The 22,575-nt window shown below is 38.5% G+C and overlaps 2 protein-coding genes across 2 annotated transcripts in view; both read right to left on the reverse strand.

The window, feature by feature from the left end:
• KATNA1 (katanin catalytic subunit A1) overlaps window positions 1-1,953 on the reverse strand; it is a 28,708-nt gene extending 26,755 nt beyond the window's left edge. Inside the window, exon 1 of the mRNA XM_063097068.1 lies at window positions 1,696-1,953. The gene's annotated coding sequence lies outside the window, so the exon portion shown is untranslated. The remainder of the gene's footprint in view (window positions 1-1,695) is intronic.
• A 16,425-nt stretch (window positions 1,954-18,378) lies between these two features.
• LATS1 (large tumor suppressor kinase 1) overlaps window positions 18,379-22,575 on the reverse strand; it is a 56,552-nt gene continuing 52,355 nt past the window's right edge. Inside the window, exon 8 of the mRNA XM_063096910.1 lies at window positions 18,379-19,096. Within this exon, the coding sequence (XP_062952980.1) occupies window positions 18,587-19,096 (510 nt within the window). The 3' untranslated portion in view covers window positions 18,379-18,586. The remainder of the gene's footprint in view (window positions 19,097-22,575) is intronic.

The following is a 22,575-nucleotide window of genomic DNA, read 5'->3' on the forward strand; positions in this document are numbered from 1 at the left end:
ATCGTAATATGATAAACACTCAAGCACGAGAAAGTTATTACTACAAGAAAAGCACCAAAATGAAACCTGCTCAGAAAAAGATACATTTAAAGTCCACTATACATGTATTTGGTGAATTTTCTTTCATTTACCCTGAACAAAACGAACAAGTCAGTGAGTAATAATTAAAATGTAATTTAAAAGCCAAGGGCTGGAGGGTTAGCTGAGGTGGTTACAAAATGGTGCTGATAACACCACGGTCCAGGGTTCCATCCCCCTACCACCGCCAAAAAAAGCCAAAAGCCCTATTCAACCCTATCAAAAAATATCACAAGCAAAATCTATTTAGCATGTTATCAGTACTGACCACATTGATTTGATAATGCTTTTTTTTTTTTTTTTTTGGCAGCTGGTCAAGTAGCTAAAAAAACCAAACCATTGTTGTAAACAAAGTCAACAATGTTCTTAACACAGTCAATTCCACAAGATCCTCAGTATCTGTCAGAATTGTAATACCACTTTCAAACTAAAGTGCAGAATCCCTTGTAGACTACACACTATGCCTAGTGCTGAATCTATAAAATGTAAGTTTCTTGAAACCAATGCAGTAAAAGGAGCTTTATTTAGCTTCCCATAGCCTAGGAATGTTGGAAAGTTGATGGGCACTGCCTTTCATTTTTAAGGCTTGATACAGGCCACAAATTGTTAACGTTAATATAAGATAGAGTTTTGCTGCAACTCGTACTTCTTTGTATAAGAATTCATTGATTATGAAAACCATCTGCTTTGGAAAAAAAAAAAAAACAGGCCTATATATTGAGACATTTAGGCCTGTATAAGCATTACAAGAATCTTTTCCTGATACCTACTAAGGTGACTATCTTTGTGACTATGTGCGAAGATCTTTCGTACACATTCTAAAGCATCAGGAATGTTGTCAGCAGTAACTAAAGGTCTGATTTCAAAGAGGAAGTCATAAGTTAGTGCTTTCAAGAGAAAAGGGCACATCACTGTGTGGCTGGAAATTAGTAACTAATATAAAAGTTGCACTTCGCAGTTAAAAGAGGAAACCGTTTTTGATTAAATAAATTTGCAATTGTCCGTTGTAAGGCACTACAATGGATCCACGTTTATCTCTAACTTTGTTACCATATAATATACTGTATGAAACACGTTTCGAGGAATAAATTTTCTAAAAGGTACTAACTCTAAACAAAAAGGACCATAAGCTTCTCAGAGGACGCCGGACTCTAGAATAAACTAAGTAAGAAACGAAATCTCCAACAATATCATACCAACCCAATAGATTGTAAGAAAGCAAGCTGCATCCCGAGGTCAAGGTTTCCGGGGTTTTTCAGGGGTGAGGGTTTAGCGGCGGGGGGACGTGGACGGATTCCGGAGACGACTAGTTAAAAAAGCGAAGAACTAAAAACACGTTCTCTCGGCCGGTGACTTCTCTAACGACTACAGGCGCAGAGAAGTGATCGACAAGAGTCCCTGAGAAGTCCCCGGCTGGACAGGATCGCGCAGGTAGGGGGACTGACATCTGAGCCACAGGTGTCAGTGACACTAGCAAGGACCTAAGATTTTGGCGCAGGCACAGACGAGCTCTCGGCACGATGCGCGGCGGTCTCTCATCGCAGGCCCCTCGAGTCCCCTGCCGGCCCGGTCAAGGGATCCGGGGGTCTCCAGAACACCTGGAGAGCGAGCACTCACCCGTGGCTGCCAAGGCTCCTCGGGAAACCGCCCACCGCCAGGCGGAGAGGAAGGGCCGAGGGGGGCTCCGGGCAGCGGGGAAGGAGGGCCCGGCGCAGCCTCAACCACCCGCTCCCACTCACGGCCCCAGCACGCCCAATTCAACCGTCACCACCCACTCGGCGATGTTTCGGCTCGTCAAGAATTTGAAGTCAAACCCGCCAGGGTCACTTCCGGTACCGGGGGATGGGGGGCGGCCCCGGCGACTCGGGAGCATGCGTGCCGACGCGCCGGGAGCGAGGACGCCGGGCGGCGTGCGCGTGCCGGGCGGGGCGGGGTGTGGCCTGGCGACGGAGCGCGCCTGCGCAGTCCCGCCGCTCCGCCTCGCGGTTGTGGCTGCGGAAAGTAGAGGTGGTGTTGACATAAGTTAGCACTAGGTCGCTACTTCGGTATCTTTCTCACGTGCTTGCTCACTTTTCCTCCCATTTGATTTTCTCTACACTCCTCAGATGTTAGGAAATCAGAGTGTCTGTTTTACAGGTGAGTGTCAAGGGTCAAGCAATTCGATTATGACGAATCCTGTTTTAGAATCTGGTACTCAGAATTCTCTGGCTGGGGCCCATGTAACGGCATAGCAGGACTAAAATAGGGAAGAAGTAAAAAGATATTCGGACACGCTGCTGGTGGAATTTTATTTTCTTGATTTTTCTTGTCACGTAATACCACTGGACGACAAAACTAGGATGTTTCACGATTTACAGATATGTCCTTGACAGTGCTATTGGCCAGGCTTCCAGTCTGAATCTACATCCTCTACCTCCAGCTGAGGTGGAACAGAGGCACTTAAGACATGTCTTCCTTTAGGAGTGCATAGTAATTAAATGTCTAACATTAACGCATCCCAGTAATTCCATATAGACATATAAAAGCAATTCAGGGGAAATACATCCATTCAAGTCCAGAAATATTTATTGAGCAACTACTATGTGCCAGACACAGTGCTTGGCATTGGGTATACAAGGGTCAACAAAATAGAATGTTTCATGGGGCTTAAAGTCTTGTAAAATTCTCAACTAAGTAGAAAATACTAGTTTTGCTATGGTGGATATGAATTCTATTGTAATGGAGCACACAAAAAACTGTAATTGGAATATGTTTTTGGAATCAAAAACCAATTCAGAGAGGTACAGATTATTATTATTATTTTTTTTTTTTTTGTCGTTTTTTCGTGACCGGCACTCAGCCAGTGAGTGCACCGGTCAGTCCTATATAGGATCCGAACCCGCGGCGGGAGCGTCGCTGCGCTGCCAGCGCAGCACTCTACCAAGTGCGCCACGGGCTCAGCCCAGGTACAGATTAATTAGATGAATTCAGCCTTCATCTTTTATATGAATGCAAAAGTAAGATAACTTTTAAATTCAATTTATAGTTTTAAAAACTTCCAAAAGGGCAAAAAATGAATACTTATAGTACAATTTGATTTATAGGAGATTCTAGGATGAGCAAAACTATAGTAACAGCTGATAAGTCAGTGGTTGCCTGAGGCTGGATTCAGGCGGTTTGGGAGAGGAAACTGACTTGCAAAAAGGCAGGAGGAAATGATTTGAGGTATTGGAAAGGAAATATTCTTTCAAAGTAGTGGTTCACAGGTGTATAAATTTACTAAAACTCATCAAACAGTACACATAAAATGGATGCATCTTATTGTATGTAAGTTATACCTCTAAAGGTAAGTTATACCTTTAAAAATGACTATTTTTAAAGTAAAAAGAAAATCTCCAGAAAGTGGCTTACATTCACTACTTTCATTTCTTTACTAGTTGTACTAGTCAGAAAAGAATAGTTTATGCTGTAGTAACCCCTAAATCACAGAGGCTTCAAACAACAGGATTTTTAAAATCTACTTTTGCCATTCATAGCTGAGTGGACACAGGCACTGGAAGCTTCCTTGGCAGTGGAAAAAAGAAAAGGAGGTAAATCATACAATTTCTGCCTGGATATGATACATGCCACTTCTGCTTACATTTCATTGGTCGGAGCAAGTCATTTGTCAAACCTGACTTCAAAGGGATGGGTATGTTCAATTCTACAGTGTGCCTTGAAGGAGGAACAGCATATCTGTGTGCCCCCCTCATGAGTACTACACTAGTCACTTCTTTTACAATGTGGCTTCTACAACCACCACCCTTCCTAAATGATTGTGTCCAAGTTGGAACTCCGAAAATCAGATTATATTTTCCTGGCGATTATATTTGGTAGGATCATGGGACACATGAAGAGAAGCTGGGAAAAGAGGTAGAAAGGTTTGTGCCAGTTAAAGAGTTTAAACTTTATTCAGTAGGCAAAAAAGGAGCCATTGAAAGTTTTCAAATGAAGGCATAAGTTGTATAGCAAATAGGAAGATTAATTTGGTAGCTAAGAGTAGGAAGGTTTGGAGGGGAGAGAATAGTTGGGGAGACTGTTGCAAGAGGTATTGTGACAGACAGCAATTACACTGAAGGTGAGTGGCCGCTAAGACCACCTCTAGACATTATATATTTGTTTATTGTCTCTCTTGCCCCGGTAGGTAAACTTAATGAAGTTAGATGCTTTGTCCACTTGACTAGAGCAATGTCTGGCGTGTTGTAGCCATTGATTAGATACTTGTAGAATAAATAAAATCATTTCAAAAATTAGATACACTTTTTACATCTCAAAGGACATTTATAGACAATTTACTAACTCCATTCACCTGGTTGATGTATCTGGCACTCTTCCTCCACATATTTCAAATATTTGAGCCATCTCTTAGGATACAGAGTATGTATAAAACTAGAAAGTTCTAACCATGAGTAAGAAGACTTGCTGAACTTTTAGATTATGTCACACGATATCTGCAGAGCAATCTGGGACAGATCCACCAGCGTTCTACGCTAATCTTATTGCACATTCTTCCTAAATAATAGCTTCCATCATACATCTGCTACTGCCAGGCTGGTGGACGCTATAGAGAAAAATCACACCATCATAAAGACTGATGCACAACAATTTCATGTCTTCTAACCCACCTGAAACATATTTTTCTGTCTGTCCCACTTCAGTTATGTCTCACTCTTCCCCTTAGTTCTTTCAGACTCATCAATTTCCTTCAAGCCAGCTATCCACCCCTTTCTGCCCTTTCAGTGAATTACTACGCCTCCAACTTCAAAGAAATTGAAGTTACCAGAAATTCCTCAACTTGCTCACTAAAGCAGAGACTGGCTGCCATTTGTCCACCAAATACCTATTTCCTTACTTAATAACAGAACCTAGTTTGATGAAATTAGGCTATTTGGAAGAAGGACTACATTTCCCAGATTGCTAAGCAGCCACGTGTTGCCATGGATCTAACTTCTGGGCAGTGGAAGTGTTGTGTAGAACTTCTAGGAAGGCACATTTTCAAGGAGAGGTCCCCACCACACCCGCTCTTTTCACCAGGTTAGAATAGGGAAAAGATGGAAAGTATGTGCAGCCAACTGCTGACCAGAAGGGACCTTTAGGATAGAAGCCATATGATAAGGATAGCAGAATTGATGAAATGTGAGCTGACTTTGTGGCTCTATCATACCACCTATGACTGCCAACTCCAGACACTGTATGTCTAGAGCAATGGTTGTTTTGGGTTCTGTAGACAGCTGAGCCTAATCCAAAGTAATACTCTTACCCTCTGCTGTGGATTGATTGAATTGTGTCCCCCTAAGTTCATATATTAGAAACTTAAATCCCACTGTAACTGTTGAGGGTAGGAAATCCTATTATGGTAACTGAAGGGTGGGACCTTGAAGAGGTGATTAGATTGTAGGACTTGTGCAGTAGTGAATGGATTAATAATGGTGGTCAGGGGCATGGTTCTGAAGGCTTTAAAAGAAGAGCTCACCAGAAGCTCTCTCTCTCTGCTCCGCCATTTTCTGCCATACGAGACCTCTGCAATGCTGTAAAGCCACCAACAAAGACCTTCACCAGATGTGTTCCCTGGACTGTGGACTTCCCAGCCACTGAACTGTAAGCAATAAATTTTGTTTTCTTACAAATTACCCAGTTCAGTGTATTCTGTTATAAGCAACAGGAATGGACTAATACACCCTCCAACTTACAAACTTCTCTACTTCACACCTGCACTTAGGTTTTTTTGCCTCCCATCCCAATGAAAGTGTATCTTCTCTTGTCTAAGCCCAGTTCTTCCACTTGAACTTAAAGGTTTTATTTTTTATATCCATTTTATGTATTTATATTTAGATAGGCAATGTATTCACAAGGTTCAAAACTCAAATGATATAAAAGGTTATATAATGAGAAGTATTTCTACTATTCTTGTCACTTTAGAAATCCGGTTCCCATCCCCAGAGACAATGATACCAAATTCATTAATTGCCTTTCAGAGATATTGTTTTATTAAACATCCAATTTGAAGAAACGATGGCTGAAAAAAGTTTGCATTGATGAAAACCATTACTGCACAGTTCCAAGAAATTGAATGAAACTTGAGAACAGGAAAGACAAAGAACTACACCAGGCACATTGTAATTAAATTGCTCAATATCAGTTATAGAAAACTCAAAAGCAAGTCTTGGTTCAAATACCATAGACTTTTGCTATTCTTACCGAATTTTAGATTTTCTTGAGTAACTATTTCTTCATTTGCTGTATGTTCATAGGGCCATTTCCAGAGACTTTAAATGCTCGTTTTTTAAAAAAAATAACTTTCACCAGTTTCACTGGGCAGCAGGGTATGTGGAGCTCCTCACACTGTCGTTGAACTTCTGGACTTATTCTTGTAAAATAAATGGTGAACTATTTAAAGGTTCTGAGCAAGGGCGATATGTTTTCAGGTATCTTCTCTTTCCCCCAACTTTTCATTATGTAAGTGTTAACTAAAAAGGAAAAAAAAAAAAAAAAAATTAACACAGAAGTCAAAATAGCATTTATTTGGAAACAAAAGAATTGCAATTCAAACACACCAAATCGAGCAGTCCTAAATACAGTTCCAAAAGGCCAGCACAGGAAAGGTTTTTTATAGGGGATGGGCACAAAAAGTTGTTCTTAGGGGCAGTTCCATTGGCTGGGCAAGAATCCTGAATTGTAAGCCATTCTGATTGGTTAGTTAAGGAGGTTCCAGCTGAGAGATGTTGAAGGCTGGCAGATACTGACTTCAGTTATTATCCAAGTCTATTGAAACATCTGTGGTTTGACCTTTACCAGGTGGGAGCGCAATTCTCTCACAATCTCCCAACTCCTCTTTAAAGCCTTAGCCTTAATTTCTCCATATTCTTTTCACAAAAAGTTTTCAGCTATACAGGAAAATTTAAAGAATTTTACAGTAAACCTATATTCCCATTACCTAGATTTTACCATTAACATGTTATCCTTCCTTTCTTACGTGTCTATCCATCCCTGTGTTCACCCTCAGTCCATTTAATTTTTTACGCATTTCACAGTAAACTTCAGGCATTAATGCACTATCCCCTAAATACTGCTGCATGTATATTATTAACTATAGTTTAATATTTGCTTACAGATTTTCCCTTGAGATAATATTTATATACAATGAAAGGCACAATTCTGAAGAGTACTGTATTGCTACCAGACAATCGTAATGCTAGGGCTAGAGCTCACAGACCCTACAAACCTGTTGTACAGACTGGTCACAAACCTCTCACCTGCAGGTCCACGAGCTAGGTAATAGGAAAAGATGCTGGGAGTCGTGGGTAAAAATTAATAGGCTTTATTCAGATACAAGTTCAGATAGCTAGCAGCAGCCACCCTGCTGGCCTCCCGGGGCTTCTTGAGGACACTGGATCAGAGCCGTTCGTCTTTTATACTAAGTCCAATAACCCAAGATACCTGGGCGCACATATGCAATTACATTAGACAATAACCAAGAAACACCTGGGCACACATGCATATTTATATCAAATGCTAGGCAAGACTCCAAACCCTTCGAGGGACCTTGACCATCCATGTTTACTTTCCCTACAAGTACATTTCCTGAATTTTGAGAAATGCATCCATGGGTGTAACACACCCCTCTATCAAGATAGAGAGTATTACCATGACTCCAGAACATTCCCATCTGCCCTTCCTAGTCAATCTATCCCACCCCCAGAGAAACTTGGCTCTGATTTTTTCCACTTCTTTATTCTGTTTTAATTTTGCCTGTACTAAAACATAAGTGGAATCGTACTGTAACGTGTACTCTTTGATGTACATCTCCGCCTACTCAATCTATTTTTGAATTCATCCGTGTTGTTGTGTCTCAGTGGTTACTTTCTCTTTACTGCTGAGTAGTATTCTATACCAAGGATTTTTTGTACTCTATTATACTTGAGATGTTTCCAGGTTTGGGGTATTATAAAAAACTGCTAGGAACATTTCTGCATAATTCTTTTGGGGGATATGCTTTCTGCTTTCAAGAAAATAATCGTATATTTATATATTTTTGGCATCTGGCCAGTACAAGGATTGAACCCTGGACCTTGGTGTTATCAGCACCACACTCTAACCAGCTGAGCTAACTGGCCAGCCCTTAATTGTATTTTTAAAAGAATTCTATTTTAATTTATCCATTGGCTTAAAAAACAAAAACATTCGTTATTCCATGGTGTCAGGTTAGGGCCATAGCTATGCCAATTGTATGATTAATGCTATTCATAACTAAAGCCAAAATGTTTCATTATTTTAGTGTAAAGCTAGGGCTTACACTAAAGTCTCCCCTCGAGTCTGTTGCACAGATTGGGTTACAAACCCTCCACACGCAGGTCTGTGAGCTAGGTAATAGAAAAAAAAAAAAAGGTTCTGGGAGCCATAGGTATAGAAAAATGAATGGGTTTTATTCAGATCTAGGAGTAACTGTCCTAGTAGCTTCTCTGAGAGTTCTGAGAAGCACTGTAGATCGGAACTGTCAGTCTTTTATACTTAAGTCCACAACCCTGGACACCTGGGTGACCATAAGCAATTTACATTAAGCAGTAACAAGGAACACCTGAGGATATTTAGAGCAAATGCTTGGCAAGATCCTGAACATCTGAGGGGCCCTGACCATTTTCCTATTTTTTCCAACATTTAGTTATACTAAGATTGTCTGGGCTCACAGACGCATCAAACTCATTGTACAGACTGGGTCACCAGACAGACCCCTCACGTGCAGGTCCACACTAAGAAACTGGGAAAGATCCCAGAAGCCATTGGCAGACATGAACTCAGTCCTCAGCAGTAGGAACAGCAGCTTACAGCAGCAGTAGCAGCAGAAGCAGCAGCAGCAGTAGCCTCTCGGGGCATTCCGGGGGCACTGGCAGCAACAGCTTGTGGCAACAGCCTCCAGCAGCAGTGGCGGCCTCCCCGTGGTCCCCTGGGGGTGGAGGGGGGTGTTGTGGACCTGAGCCATTCGTCCTTTATACTTAAGTCCATAACTCAGGACACCTGTGTGCACATACACAATTACATTAGACAATAGCCAAAGAACACCTGGACGCACGTGCATATTTACATCAAACGCTTGGCAAGATTCTGAACATCTGAGGGGCCCTGACCATTTTCCTTCACTTTCCCTACACATGGTTTCCAAGAGTTGTGAGTCCAGACAAGTCTTAGGTGGATCTTCTACTTGGGATCTTACAAAGCTACAAGAAAGGTGTTGGCCAGGATCTATTCTTTTCTATAGCTCAGGGTTCTCTTCCAAGTGGTCAATGGCAGAATTCGTTTCTTTAAAGATGCAGGTCTGAGGTTCCTGTTTTCTGAAGCTACCCACAGTTCCTTGCCATGTGGCCACCTTGTGGGCCCCTCATAGGCTTTCTCAGAATCTGCCAGTTTCTGTCTTCATTGTCAGTGAAGAGAACCTCCCCTACCTACTGGCTTCATAGTTACACTTCTTTGCATTATTTTTCCACATCTGACTTCTTTCAAGATTTTCTCTTTGTCTTTGATTTTCTGTAGTTTGAATATATATGACTAGGTGTTTATATACATATATATGTGATATTTATCCTTCCTGGTATTCTCTGAGCTTCCTGGATCTATGGTTTGGTGTCTGTCATTAATTTTGGAAAATTCTCTGACATTGTTATTTCAAATATTTTTTCTGTTCCTTTCTCTCTTCTCTTTCTGGTATTTCCATTATGCATTGTGGAGTATGCTTACATTTATAAAGCAAATATATTTCACAGAGTCTAGTTCCCCGTAGTTCAGGTTTAGCCTAGCTTCTTAAAAGTACATGTAGAGATGTTGACCTTGCAGGGGACAGGAAACTTTCCCCAGGTTAGTCTCTGTTGTAAGATGGGGAGTTGTGACACAGCAAGGTTGCTGGCTCAAGGACAGACAAGTTACTGATTGATATGTAAAGATACTGGGAAATTGCTGTAGGGAAAAACAGTGTTTGTTAAGATCAAGCTTTTGTTGGTGGATCGACTTAACGTTTGCAAATTGCATTGTGGAATGTCACCTTGCTTGTTTCACTGATGTTACCAGCCTATATTGTTAAACTATAACCCCACCTATGTTCTCTTCCTGTAACTTCCTGGTCTGCAGAATAAATGCAGGAAGAGAACCCCAGTTCTTGGTTAATTTCCCAAAGGAAGGAATGCCTCACTCTTGAGGGTTCCGGGAGATTAACCCCTTCAGGGTCTCTCACTGCTTGGAAGAGATGGGCTTTGAGTAATCCTTTTTGCGGCTCTGTCGCCCATGGGAAGCAAAGCAACAATGCATATGTTACACTTTTTTTTAACTATCCCACAGGTCTTGAATATTCTATTCAAGTTTTTTTCCCCATTCTTTTGTTTTTTAATTTGCTTTTTAGTTTTGAAGTTGCTATCAACATATCTTCAAGCTAATGGATTATTTTCTTGGCCCTGTCCAGTCTACTGATGAGCCCAACAAAAGCATTTGTTTCTGTTAGTGTTTTTTATTTCTTGCACTGTCTTTTGATTCTTTCTTAATTTCCATCTCTCTGCTTATATTATTCATCTGTTTCTTACATGTTGTCTACTTTTTCCATTATAGCCCTTAGCATATTAATCATAGTTATCTTTATCAATTAATTTCGGGGGCAGCTGGAAGGTACAGGGATCCTAACCTGTGACCTTGGTATTATAAGGCTGCACTCTAACCAACTGAGGTAACTAGTTAGCCCTTCTCAGTTTGTGTGGGGGTTTTTTGGTGGCTGGCCAGTATGGGGATCCAAACCCTTGACGTTGGTGTTCTAACATCGTGCTCTAACCAAGTGAGCTAACTGGCCAACCCCCAATCATAGTTATTTTAAATTCCCAGTCTGATAATTCAACAATCTCTGCCATATCTGAGTCTGGCCCTGATGCTTGCTTTGTCTCTTCAGACTGTGTTTTTTGCCTTACATGTCTTACAAATTTTTGTTTGTGTGAGAGGGGGACACACTGTATTGGGTAAAAGGAACTGAGGAAAATAGGCCCTTAGTGGGAGGTTTTATGTTTATCTGGCTAGGAGTTAGGCTGTGTTTATTGCTTGCTGTACCGGTAGGTATCAGAGGCTAAAATTTCCTCTGGTGTCCTTTCTTTTGCCTCTCCTGTTGTCTTTGTTGTGTTTACATAGAGATTCCTTCTGAAGTAAGGTCTGAACCTTGCAGGTTTTTCAGCTGTGATCTCCTGTTATACAGGAGCCTGGTTGATGTGGTGGTAAAGTGTGAGAGGAGGGAGAGTGTTCTATACTACTATTAGGTCTCAATCTTTTAGTAAGCCTGTACCCCTGAGCTGTGACCTTCACAGATGCTTCTCAGTCCTCTTCCCCCACTCCTCTCCACTTTTAGGTGAGATAAGAGGACTAGAGGGGGCTAGAGTCGGGTATTTCCCTTCCCTGAGGTTGGTTAGGCTTGGGTAAAACCCAAGTCAGTTCAGCCTTGATCACATAGTCCCTTGAAGGCAGGCCTTTGTTAAGGAGTATAGAATGCTGGATGTATTTCAAGTGGTTACTTTTCCCTTCCCCCTGCCAGAAGCCCAAGGAGGTTTTTCTCTGATTCTCATGCTGAGAACCTGGTGGGGCTCCTGGAGGTAAAACTCATGGAAGTGTGGGAACCCACCTAAGACTACCCCTTTCCCTGGAGTTTTTAACTCCCCAGCTAGTCTACTGAGCCTCCAAGCAATTCCTCAATTATAGTTTAAGAGTTCCTACTGGTACTGGCTCTCCAGTGGTAGGCTTCTGTTCTCAGGCTTCTGCTTCTGGTAAAGCTGGGATTCTAGGTGTCTGCCTCTCTTTCTAGTTTTCTAGGCAGCGGTTTACCTTGTAAACCCAATTCTCTGGTGTATACAAAAATAGTTGTTACTTTTCAGTTTGCTCAGCTTTTTTTTTTTTAATTGAATAATAATTGATTATACATATTTTGGGGGTTCAATGTTGACATATGTTGATCAAATCAATATTACTTGCATATATATTGCTACAAATCATACTTATTCTTTATGCCCCTTGTCCAACCTCTTCCCATCCCCCTCACCCTTCCCCCCCCCATAGCCCTAGATTTCTTCTCTCCTTCTGAAAGAGTAATAGTTACTCTGTTGATTTGTTGCCTAGATGATCTGTCCAATGCTGACAGGTGTGTTCAGTTCTCCCAATATTATGGTAGAGCAGATGCTTCTTCTGTCAACTCTGGAATGAGCTTTGTGGAGAGAAACATCCTCTTCTTTTCTTTGGTCTCTGCTGGTGACTCTCCTTGTGTCAATGCACTCCAGTGGCTGGCAGACCATCTGCATGGTGGTTGTGGCATCTAGCCACTTTTGTGGCAGCCATGGTTATTGTGGTGGCTGTGGTGGGCCACCTACATGGAGGTGATTTTTTGGCATGCTCCTTACCTAGTTGCTGGTGGCTCCCAGCTCTACGCCTCAGGACCCCAGGTGGGTGCTATGGTGATGGTGGTGTGCCCGGTTGTGGGAGGAGGGTCCAGCTGAGTTTTTTAAATCTATAAATTTATGTCCTTCACCAAGTTTGGGACATTTGGGGCCAATACTTCATTTTTTTCTGCCTCATTATCCTACTGCATATAACAATTTATGTGTATCTTTAGATATTGTCTCATATATCCTTGAGACTGTTCATTTTTTCAATTTTTTTTCTCTGTCCTTCAAAATGGGTAATTTCTAATTATTATCTTCAAATTTAATCTTTCTTCTGTAATCTCCATTCTTTTTTTCAAGCCCATCACATATTGTGTTATTTCTGAAATTTACTTTTGGTTATTTCTTAGTTTCTATTTCATTGTGGGGATTTCCTATCTTTTCATTTATTATAAGAACATTTTTCTATTTTTTTTTTGCAATATTTTCTTTTGACATCATTGCACATATTTATAAGAACCATTGTAATATCTTTGTCTGCCAATTCCAGATGTTGGAAATAGGATCTTGGTAGTCAACCTCCACTGATTGTGTTTTCTCTTGACAATAGGTTATATTTTTATATTTCTTTCTATGTCAAGTAATTTTGGATTGTATCCTGGACATTGGAAGTGTCATGTTGTAGATACTCTGGATTCTGTGATATGCCTCTAGAGATTTTTCTTTTGTTAAGCAGGAAATTATTTGGTTTGGCTTTTGCTCTTGGGCAGCACCTCAAATGTCAGTTCAGTTCTTCTATTCTTAGGATGTTTGGCTTCTTCCCTACACCTGTGATTTGATTTCATGATTTAGCCAGAGATTTGGGTCTTTCTTAGGCAAAATGTCATGAAAAGGGACACCCATCTAGTTATCTGACCATCTCTTCCATGGGTCACCACCCCTCCAGAATCTGCCTAGTTTTGTTATATTCCAGCATCTTTAGGTAGTTGTGGGTTTTTGTGTGTTTTTGCCAGTTTGTGATAGATGTGATAGAGTAAATCAATTAGGAGGTGATTTGGTCATACTAGAAGCAGAATCTAGAGTTATTTTTTAAATAGGTCATTTGGGTAATAGGTTGGATAATAAATTTGAGGGACCAGAAGGAAGTCAAAGACTGCTGTTAGAAAATTATTACAATAATTTAGGCTGATGAGGTCCTAAACCAAGTTAGTAATGATTAGGTTGATGATGAATTAGAAAAAAAACAAAGAGATAAAATAACTGAATTTTAATTGCATGGGAGATGGTCAAAGTACCTCCTTAAATTGTTTTGTAAATCAGACTATATGCTAATACAAATTATACGCTATATTAGTTAGGTTATAGGCTCAGTGGGTTATATGTATATATTTTCTCTAATATTCTGCAGTTGATCAGTCCAGGCTGGACAGACAACTCTGCTTTACACAATCTCTCATGTAACCAGGTCTATTCATTTTGTTGATGCACCATCACTAGTGTTTTCCTAGTTTTCATGGAAAACTAGGTATAAAATCACCACTATGTCATGTTCTACCCTGTGGGAAGAGAGAAAGAGCAAGTGGAGGGCATGCAATATCAACTTTAAGTGTATGTAGAATTTGTACGTATTATGTCTGCTCACATCCCAGTAGCCAAAACCTAGTCAGATGGCCATATCTAATTACAAGAAAATAAGAGAAACATGCTTTAGTGGTGCAGCCAAAACTCGGAGAGGGATGGGGGCTCTATTAGTAAAAGAGAGAATGGGAGAATGGATACTGGGGAACAACAGCAGCCTGTCATTAGTCAACCCTTCTGAGAGCTAGGTACTCATGAGAACCTTTTTTTTTCTCATCAGGGGAAACAACCCAAAGTTCCATCCAGAGTCAAATCTAGCAAAACGTTCAGCATCTCTGGGTAACTCTATTAATGAAAGGAAGAAGACAAGACGATACTGGGTACAATAATTGTCTATGCTTCATATGTACATTTGGGTACCTCCCTCTACCCTTCACACACACAAGGAGACATGTGTGTGTGTGTGTGGTGTGTGTGTGTGGTGTGTGTGTGTGGCACCTCAAAGTATAGTCACAATTTTAAGCACGTCAAATGTGGGTCCACAATGTAGTAATCATAGGAATAATGCAATTTCTGTCAGCTATATAACAGCCTCATGTAGACCAAATACAAATTTACAAGGGGTGCAAACAAGGGGATAAAAGGAGACATAACAATGATGGTAATGCTTGAAGAAGAAAACTTAGTATTTGTTCATCCATGTAAAATTGATATAAGAAAAAACATTGACATATTTTACCCAGTAAGCATGTCGTGATAAAAGATAGTAAAGGGAAACAGATTAACCAACATCACATTTTAAAAATTATAAGCTATCTCAAATGATACTAAATGTAGAATTTGACAATTAAAAAGTGTTTGAACCTGTAATCTGAAGAAAGCCTTTAACATGAAGTATTTATTATACGGACAAAATGAAAACATTTAAATAGAAACATTTAACATTTACACTCTATTCAGTTTGCCTTAACCTAACTAATTACTATCATTAGTTATATATATTTTAATTCCAAACCATCAAAATTTTAATCATAAATTTTCTCAGAGAATAAAGATTAAAATAAATTTTTGAATAAAAAAATCAATATACTTAAGCAGCTTAAAAGTCAGCTTTTCACACGTAATTGAAAGATTTGAATTTTGCTTTTTTTTTTTTTATTATCCCAGCAAACATTACACTAGAGAGACTGATTGGGAAAATACAAATAGATTCATTAAAAACACACGCTGATTATTCATATCTATTACATTCAGAAGTATGCAAAACAATTTAGTTATATTGCAAAGCTGTAATCCCTTTTCTAACAAAGCATTATTTTATAAAACTGTAGTGTTGCCATTGATTCAATTTTAATACAAAATACTTATGTACACAATACAATATAAAAGTAAACTGTGTAGTGCCTTCCACAAAAGGATATATACTAAGGCACTTTACAAATATACCAATATGTTGACCCAAATTACTTTTTGCTTTAGATGAAAACAAATAGGCTAAATGTTTCACTTTAAATACCAAAGGGAATTTTATTTATTTTTGTTTATTAAAGAAAAATTTCTAAAGTACCTTGGGTAACAGCAGCAGCAATGTCTAAAAAAATCCTCCCACTGTGTTCTCTAATTTCTAACATATTAATCATAAGTCAGAATAAAACATTTCCCCTCACAGTTTTGCACTTTGCAACAGCAGAAGGTAATAACTTTTTAAAAAAGTCAATCTCAAAGTGACTTCTTAGTCATACATTCTATAGTTTCTATCACAAATAAGAAGGTAGAAAAGATACAGCAATAGGACCTGCCTCAGGATCTCACTGGACAAAACATAACACTATCTACAATTACATAATTAAAGAACACATTTTATAAATACTATTGATATGCATAAAAGGGGTAAGTATAAGAAGGACAGCAGGTTTTTTAATGAGTGAGAAAATTATTTGAAAAAGAAAACACGTAGAACCAATGTTTTCACTTCATTTCAATTGAGAGCATCTAGATTTTTTATGTTGCTGTTCTCATCTTTTTGGTCAGGAAGCATCAGATTCTATACTGGAAGAAACGTATGTAGTTTGGGAATAAGATAGCTAATAAGTATATTCAAACTGTTAAAACTGCAGATACTAAAAACTTGTATAGTGCTTCAGATGAACACAAAAAGGGCTTACATTGTCGGAGGAAAATAAAAAAGGATACAAAATTTGTAGTGTCTGTTACATTGAGGAATAGGGGCAATACAGATTTTGTGGGGAGTGAGGGGGAGGAGACAGCACCTTAGTTTTCCTACGACATAAATGTAACAAAGTTGTTTTCTACTGTATTGCACCATAGTCCAGAAGTAAAACTAAATGAAAATTTAAATAAATCTGACTGAAAAAGCCCAAAGGGCAAGAGGGATATCTTATACATGTGAGTACTGAGCTAAAAATTCTTGAACCAACTAGTTTGTTTTGCATAGGATTTTATAGTACTAATCAACGTTCCTTGAAGACTGCCATCTCATTATAGTGCACTTTCTTACAATTCTCTGATTAGAAACCCTTCAGAAATAGTTCTGTATCAAGCCTGTAATGAGCTAAACATTTCAATGCCCACAAAATAATGTATTTAAAACATCTTAGTGTTGTACCAGCAAGACACAGGCATCCATAGGGTCATCTTATCACATGCTATAGACCTTTTCCATCACAAATTATCACTGTTTATACAAGATATGCTAACGTGAGTACTGATCAGTAAATTCAAAGCCAAAGTTCTTAGTTTAATATATCAATTTTCTTATAGGACAGAGGTCCTTAACCTAGAGTCTGTGACGGGTTTCAACATGCCCAGAATCCCCTAAAAATGCATGTAACATTTTCAGCATATGCATCCATGTGCATTTTTTTCTGGGGAGTCCACGGCTTTCATCTAATTAGATAAAGAACCAGTGACCCCCAAACACCCACCATAACATGGCAGTGGTTTTCAGGCTGAGCTCTGAGAGGATCACCTGTAGAAAGGTGGGAAGTGTGAGCTCGTAAGTGTTCTGTGCCCTTCCCCCAATTTAAACTGGTACAGCTTTGCCTTTAATTTTACTATATATACGGTTTCCACTAGCTTTTATGTGAAGAAAGCTAAAAGTTTGAAAATCACTAAAATTATGCCTCTTATCCACAAATAGTAAGTTCGAATAAAACGATTCCATATCAGTGTAGCTTAAGGAAATAAAATAGAAACTTTACTAAGGTCAGAATAGAGCCCTTTTCCCCTCTTCTAAAAGATAAGCTATACGTATTTTGGTATGAAACCACAAGTCTTTCTTAGAACCTAAACGTATATAATAGGCATGTTGAAAAACATATTATTTAACCTTAAATAAGTTAGAACTTGAATTTTCTACTGAGACACTATGTAACTTTTCCTATTTACTAATGGCCATCTCAATTAAGAGTTAATAATTAACTTTTTCATCAATTAATCTGCCCTTAGGTAGAATATAGCCAAATAGCCAGATTTTCTTGTGCCAATAACAATCTGTATATGCAGCATTGTTCTGAAAGAGCTGAAACCTGTAACATTGATGACATAATCAAAACTAGTCACTGTATAGAAAAAGTACTTTTCTAGTGAGTTATCACAAGTAATTTTTTTTTTGATCAAGGTGAACCCACAAATAATTTCTAACCGAAGCTTAATATGAAACTGAAAATAATTTCTCTGCTAAGAATGGTGGAATATTTTATTAAATTTCAAAGTAAAAATGCAAAAGATCTTCACTTTTAGTATTTGAAATTTTTGATTTATGGCAGCTTTGTTCTTTTAAAACTGGAAGCAGCATTAAAAATATCAGTATGGAAAGAAAACTAGTAGTGCTTTGGCTTCTTTTAAAAGCCAGTAACTATTAAGAAATAAATGCTACAGATTGAATATTTCAGAGGGGGGAAAAAGATAGACTACATTATTTTTCCTTCTGATGAACACATTTATATTGTTTTAACCCTGTATTTCTTAGTTCCAGGAAGTTAATGATACAGATATCATTAGCCTAGGAACAATCAACATGATGGCTTAATTACTCTAGCTTATTTTATACCCAAAACAAGGTTAAGGGGGAAAAAAAGCTGTGTAAATATAGGGTATGTTCCATATTTGGTTAAAGCAAGACAAAACTAAAACTGTCTTTCAAAAAAATTTCAAAAACTCGTCTTTTAAAATTATTTAGCATATATACAAATAGATACCAGGCTTTTCCTTTAAACAAACCACTATTTTTTATTTTAAGTACTTTAAGTACCAAGAACTGACTATAATATTCAGTTCATAATTTACTTTCCTTATAACAATTTTTTTTTCTAAATTACTGATTAAAAAGGCTGGAATAAATTAACATTTCAAAAGGATTTCCCATAATTTAGGAAAATTAAATATTGTACACAGAGCACACATACATAGCTCTGCCACATTTGCATAATTTTACTCTTAGAACCTCAAAAAATCCTGCATTCAGGCCTTTTCGCAAATCCTCATTACAATTATTTCCTAGTGTTTTAAACATATACTAGGTCACGATTTTTGACCTCTGAGCCTGTGTGTTGATCATCTTCATCCAACTTTTGCTCTGACCCTTGTGAATTAATGTATTCATATTCAATAGGCTTTGGATAATTATATGGGTAGCCATTGTCATCAAAAAATCTTCGAAAGGTAAATTCATAGAAAGCATGTTCAGGGTGCTTTCCATTTTTATACCATCCATTGAGAGTGTCATTTACATTTTCTTCCTCATTATCATCACTCCATAACTTATCAGGATCAACAGGATCGAAATTTGATGTATCTGTTGGGTGTGTGATTTTAGGAATATATGAAGCGGACTGCTGTCTCAGGTCACTGGAGAAATCAATTGTTTTAAAAAATGGATGAGCTTTTATTTCATCAGCACCATTCTTGCCTAGGCGATCTTCTGGTCCTCGGCAAAGTTTAATAATAAGATCAGAGGCTTCAGGGCTCAGTTTAGCTTGTGGTGGAATGTGAAGAGATGTTTGCCAGTTGATAACCTTCAAAGAAAAATTTTAAAAATTAGGAGGAAAGAGATAAATAAGAAAAATAAAAATTTCCTCCCAGTTTCACACCAAAAATCTTCTTGGACTATTTGTGCTTTTTAAATAAATTGCATGGTATTTCACCTTCCATACATACCTTTAATAATAAATCACTGCTGGGAAATAACTTTTTCTCCTATCCCCTCTCCTCCAGGCTACTTATGCTCACACTACAAGACTCACTGTAAGTTTTTTTATCTTCTACCTTTGGTAGAAATGACTACTTCTACTACTTCTACTCTGCCTCTCCTACATGATATATTTACCTCTATCATTAATATTTCTAACATCTTATGGTACCTATTTATATCTGTGTCCTTCTAGGAACCGTCTTTTAATTGTCTTTGTATTTCCCAGTGTTTGGCAAATTGCTTAGCACATAATTAATATGAGATGTTCAATAAATCTTTGTTCTGGTTTTGAATAAAATGGAATTAGTTAGGAAGAAAGGAGTGCTAAGTGAAACCAGACAACCTAGTCCCTTCTCCCTGAACTCTTAAGAGGCAGGGGAAGTGGTATAAAACTTTGAGTACACTGTTAAATGGATTTTGGGTAAGCCCTGTCAAGTGGTAAAATGGATTGTTATTTAACCTAGATAAGACATCTTCAACTTGTCACGAGTTTAGTCAATAAATACTTGTTAAATAACTGAAAAAAGATCCCCATTCTTCTTTATTCATATAGAAACTAATCAGCTACTATAGAGAGAAGAAAAATATACCCTCTCTTCTAGTATTTGTTCATTTTAAAATCTTATCCAAGATTAGAAAAAGATGATGCCTCAACTAATAACAGAGTATTTTTAAAATTTTCTTTGGGGGTGGGCCGAGCCCGTGGCGCACTCGGGAGAGTGCGGTGCTGGGAGCGCGGCAACGCTCCCGCCGCGGGTTCGGATCCTATATAGGAATGGCTGGTGCACTCACTGGCTGAGTGCCGGTCACGAAAAAGACAAAAAAAAAAAAATTTTTCTTTGGGGGAAAAAATCATGATATAGTATTAGTTATTTATGCCTGGTTCCATCACTTATTTCAGACAGGAGAAATAAAAATATACAATCAGCTGGACAAGTTTTTCATTTTTTATTATAAGATACATTCAGGATTTTTTAGTTTAAGGTAAAAAAAAAAAAAAAAAAAGACTAGGCACAGCAAAAGAAAGAGGTAATTCAAAGATGGACCAATAGAAATTATGTAGACTGCAGCACAGAGAGAAAAAATAGAATAAAAAAAGAATAAAGCATAAGAGACATGGAAGACAGTATCAAATGAATACCGTATGTATAATATAATTCGAGTCCAAGAAAGAGAGAAGGAAGCAAAAGAAATCTTAGAAGAGATAATGCCGGAGAATTTTCCAAAATTGATTAAAGTTATCAACCTACAATTCAAGAAGCTTAGTGAACCTTGATCAAGATAAATACAAAGAAAACTACAGATAGGCATATCATGGTCAAACTGCTGAAAACCAAAATTAAAGAGAAAAATCCTAAAAGCAGTCAGAAACAGAGGTTCCAGTTCTGAGTAAGATGTTACAGGTACACTCTATCCTGTCCTTCCCATTGAATGCAGCTATAAAACCTGAATAGAATGCATGGAGCAGCTACTTAAGGACTCTGAAAAGTTAACAGTAAAAGGCAGATTGGGGAAGAAGATGAGAATTTGAAGTACCACTGACCGTGGTGGTGAGTTTACCACTTTTTTTTCCCTCTAGTACCCACCAGGCTGGACTCAAGGTAGCCTAAAATCTGGAAGGGGAATAGAGAACTCCAGGAGAAGCTCCTTCAGTTCAGGCTCAGGGAGAGGGAAAGGGGATTCCTGGCAGCAACAGAAGTGGCAATAAGGGCCTGCAGGCACTAAAATTCTGAGAACTTTCTTCTCCAATTAGAAATAAAATCATACACATGTGGTCCCAAGAAGATGGGTCGAATCTCCGTTGCTTGTTTTCTCTCTCTGTCCTCCTGCCACCTTGTCCTGGATGCAGGCACAGCTTAGAGACATGTGGCAGAGTGGGTTTAAATAAAGCCTCACTTTCTGTTCAGAGAACAAAAAAGAAGAGTCCCAGAAAACTGGAAAGTACTGGGTATTTTGCAAAGAGGAAGGAGATTAGGAAATTGACCCCATAAAATTGTTTATGAACTGCTAGGCTCAACTTCCAAACTGTACCTGTGTGGATCTGATCCTAAGAGCATATTAAAGACTGGGGAGAACTAAACTAAGGAAAAAACCACAGCCCAGGGAAAGATCGGACTACTAGTGCAAAACTTTTGAAAATGAAACTAACATTGAAATCGCAAGCCACGAAAGGCTGGTTGGAACTTGTGGCCTGAATCCAACCAGGTTTAATGCCTGCCAAAATAATGTCAACATTCTCCATAAGATTTAAATAAGATACAGTGTCTCATAACAATATTCAGAATATCTAGGATACAACCCAAAATTACTTGGCATACAAAGAAGCAGGAAAATTTCAACTCACACAGGAAAAGGCAAGCAATAGACGTTAGCGTTGAGAGGATACAGATGTTAGAATTATCTGATGAAGACTTTAAAGTAGCCATTGTAAAAATGCTCCAAGTAAGAACATTTGTGAAATAAAAGACAGAAAATCTGGGCAAAATGAAAACATAAAAGAGTACCAAATGGGGGCTGGCTAGTTAGCTCAGCTGGTTAGAGTGTGGTGCTGGTAACACCAAGGTCTAGGGTTCAATCCCTGTACCAACCAGCTGCCCCCGCCCCCGCCAAAAAGTACCAAATGGAAATTTTAGAACTGAAAAATAACACACCCCCACCCCCAAAAAAATGTCAGAGGAAAGAGTCTGTGAACTTGAAGATAGATTGATAGGAATTATGCAATCTGAACAGCAGATTTAAAATATGAACAGAACCTCAGGAATCTCTGGGATTATACCAAAAGGTCTAACGATTCTGTCATTAGAATCCCAAGAGGAGAAAGTATGTAGTGCAGAAAAATATCTGAAGAAATGATGGCTGAACACTCCCCAAATCTGATGAAATACATAAACCTACAAATTCAAGATGCTCAGTAAACACCAAATAGGATAAACTCTAAGAAATTTATGCCCAGGCACATCATAATTACAATACTGAAAGCTACGGATAAAGAAAAACGATTGAGAGAAGCCAGAGAAAAATGATGCATTACTTGAGGGATGTGAATGACTGCAGATGTCTCATCAAATTACGGAGAACAGAAGGAAGTGGACATTTTAAAGTGCTGCAAGAAGTAAAACCCAGAATTGTATACGAAGTGATAATATCCTAAGGAGGGTGAAATAAAGACATTCTCAGATGAAGAAAAATTAAGAGAATTTGTTGCCAGCCATCCTGCTCTAAAATATTGGCTTAAAGAAGATCTTCAGACAGAAGAGATAATGATATAGAAGGAATCTTGAAATAACAGGAATGCTGGAAGAA

Source organism: Cynocephalus volans, chromosome 5 (assembly GCF_027409185.1).
Source record: "Cynocephalus volans isolate mCynVol1 chromosome 5, mCynVol1.pri, whole genome shotgun sequence".
NCBI lineage: Eukaryota > Metazoa > Chordata > Mammalia > Dermoptera > Cynocephalidae > Cynocephalus > Cynocephalus volans.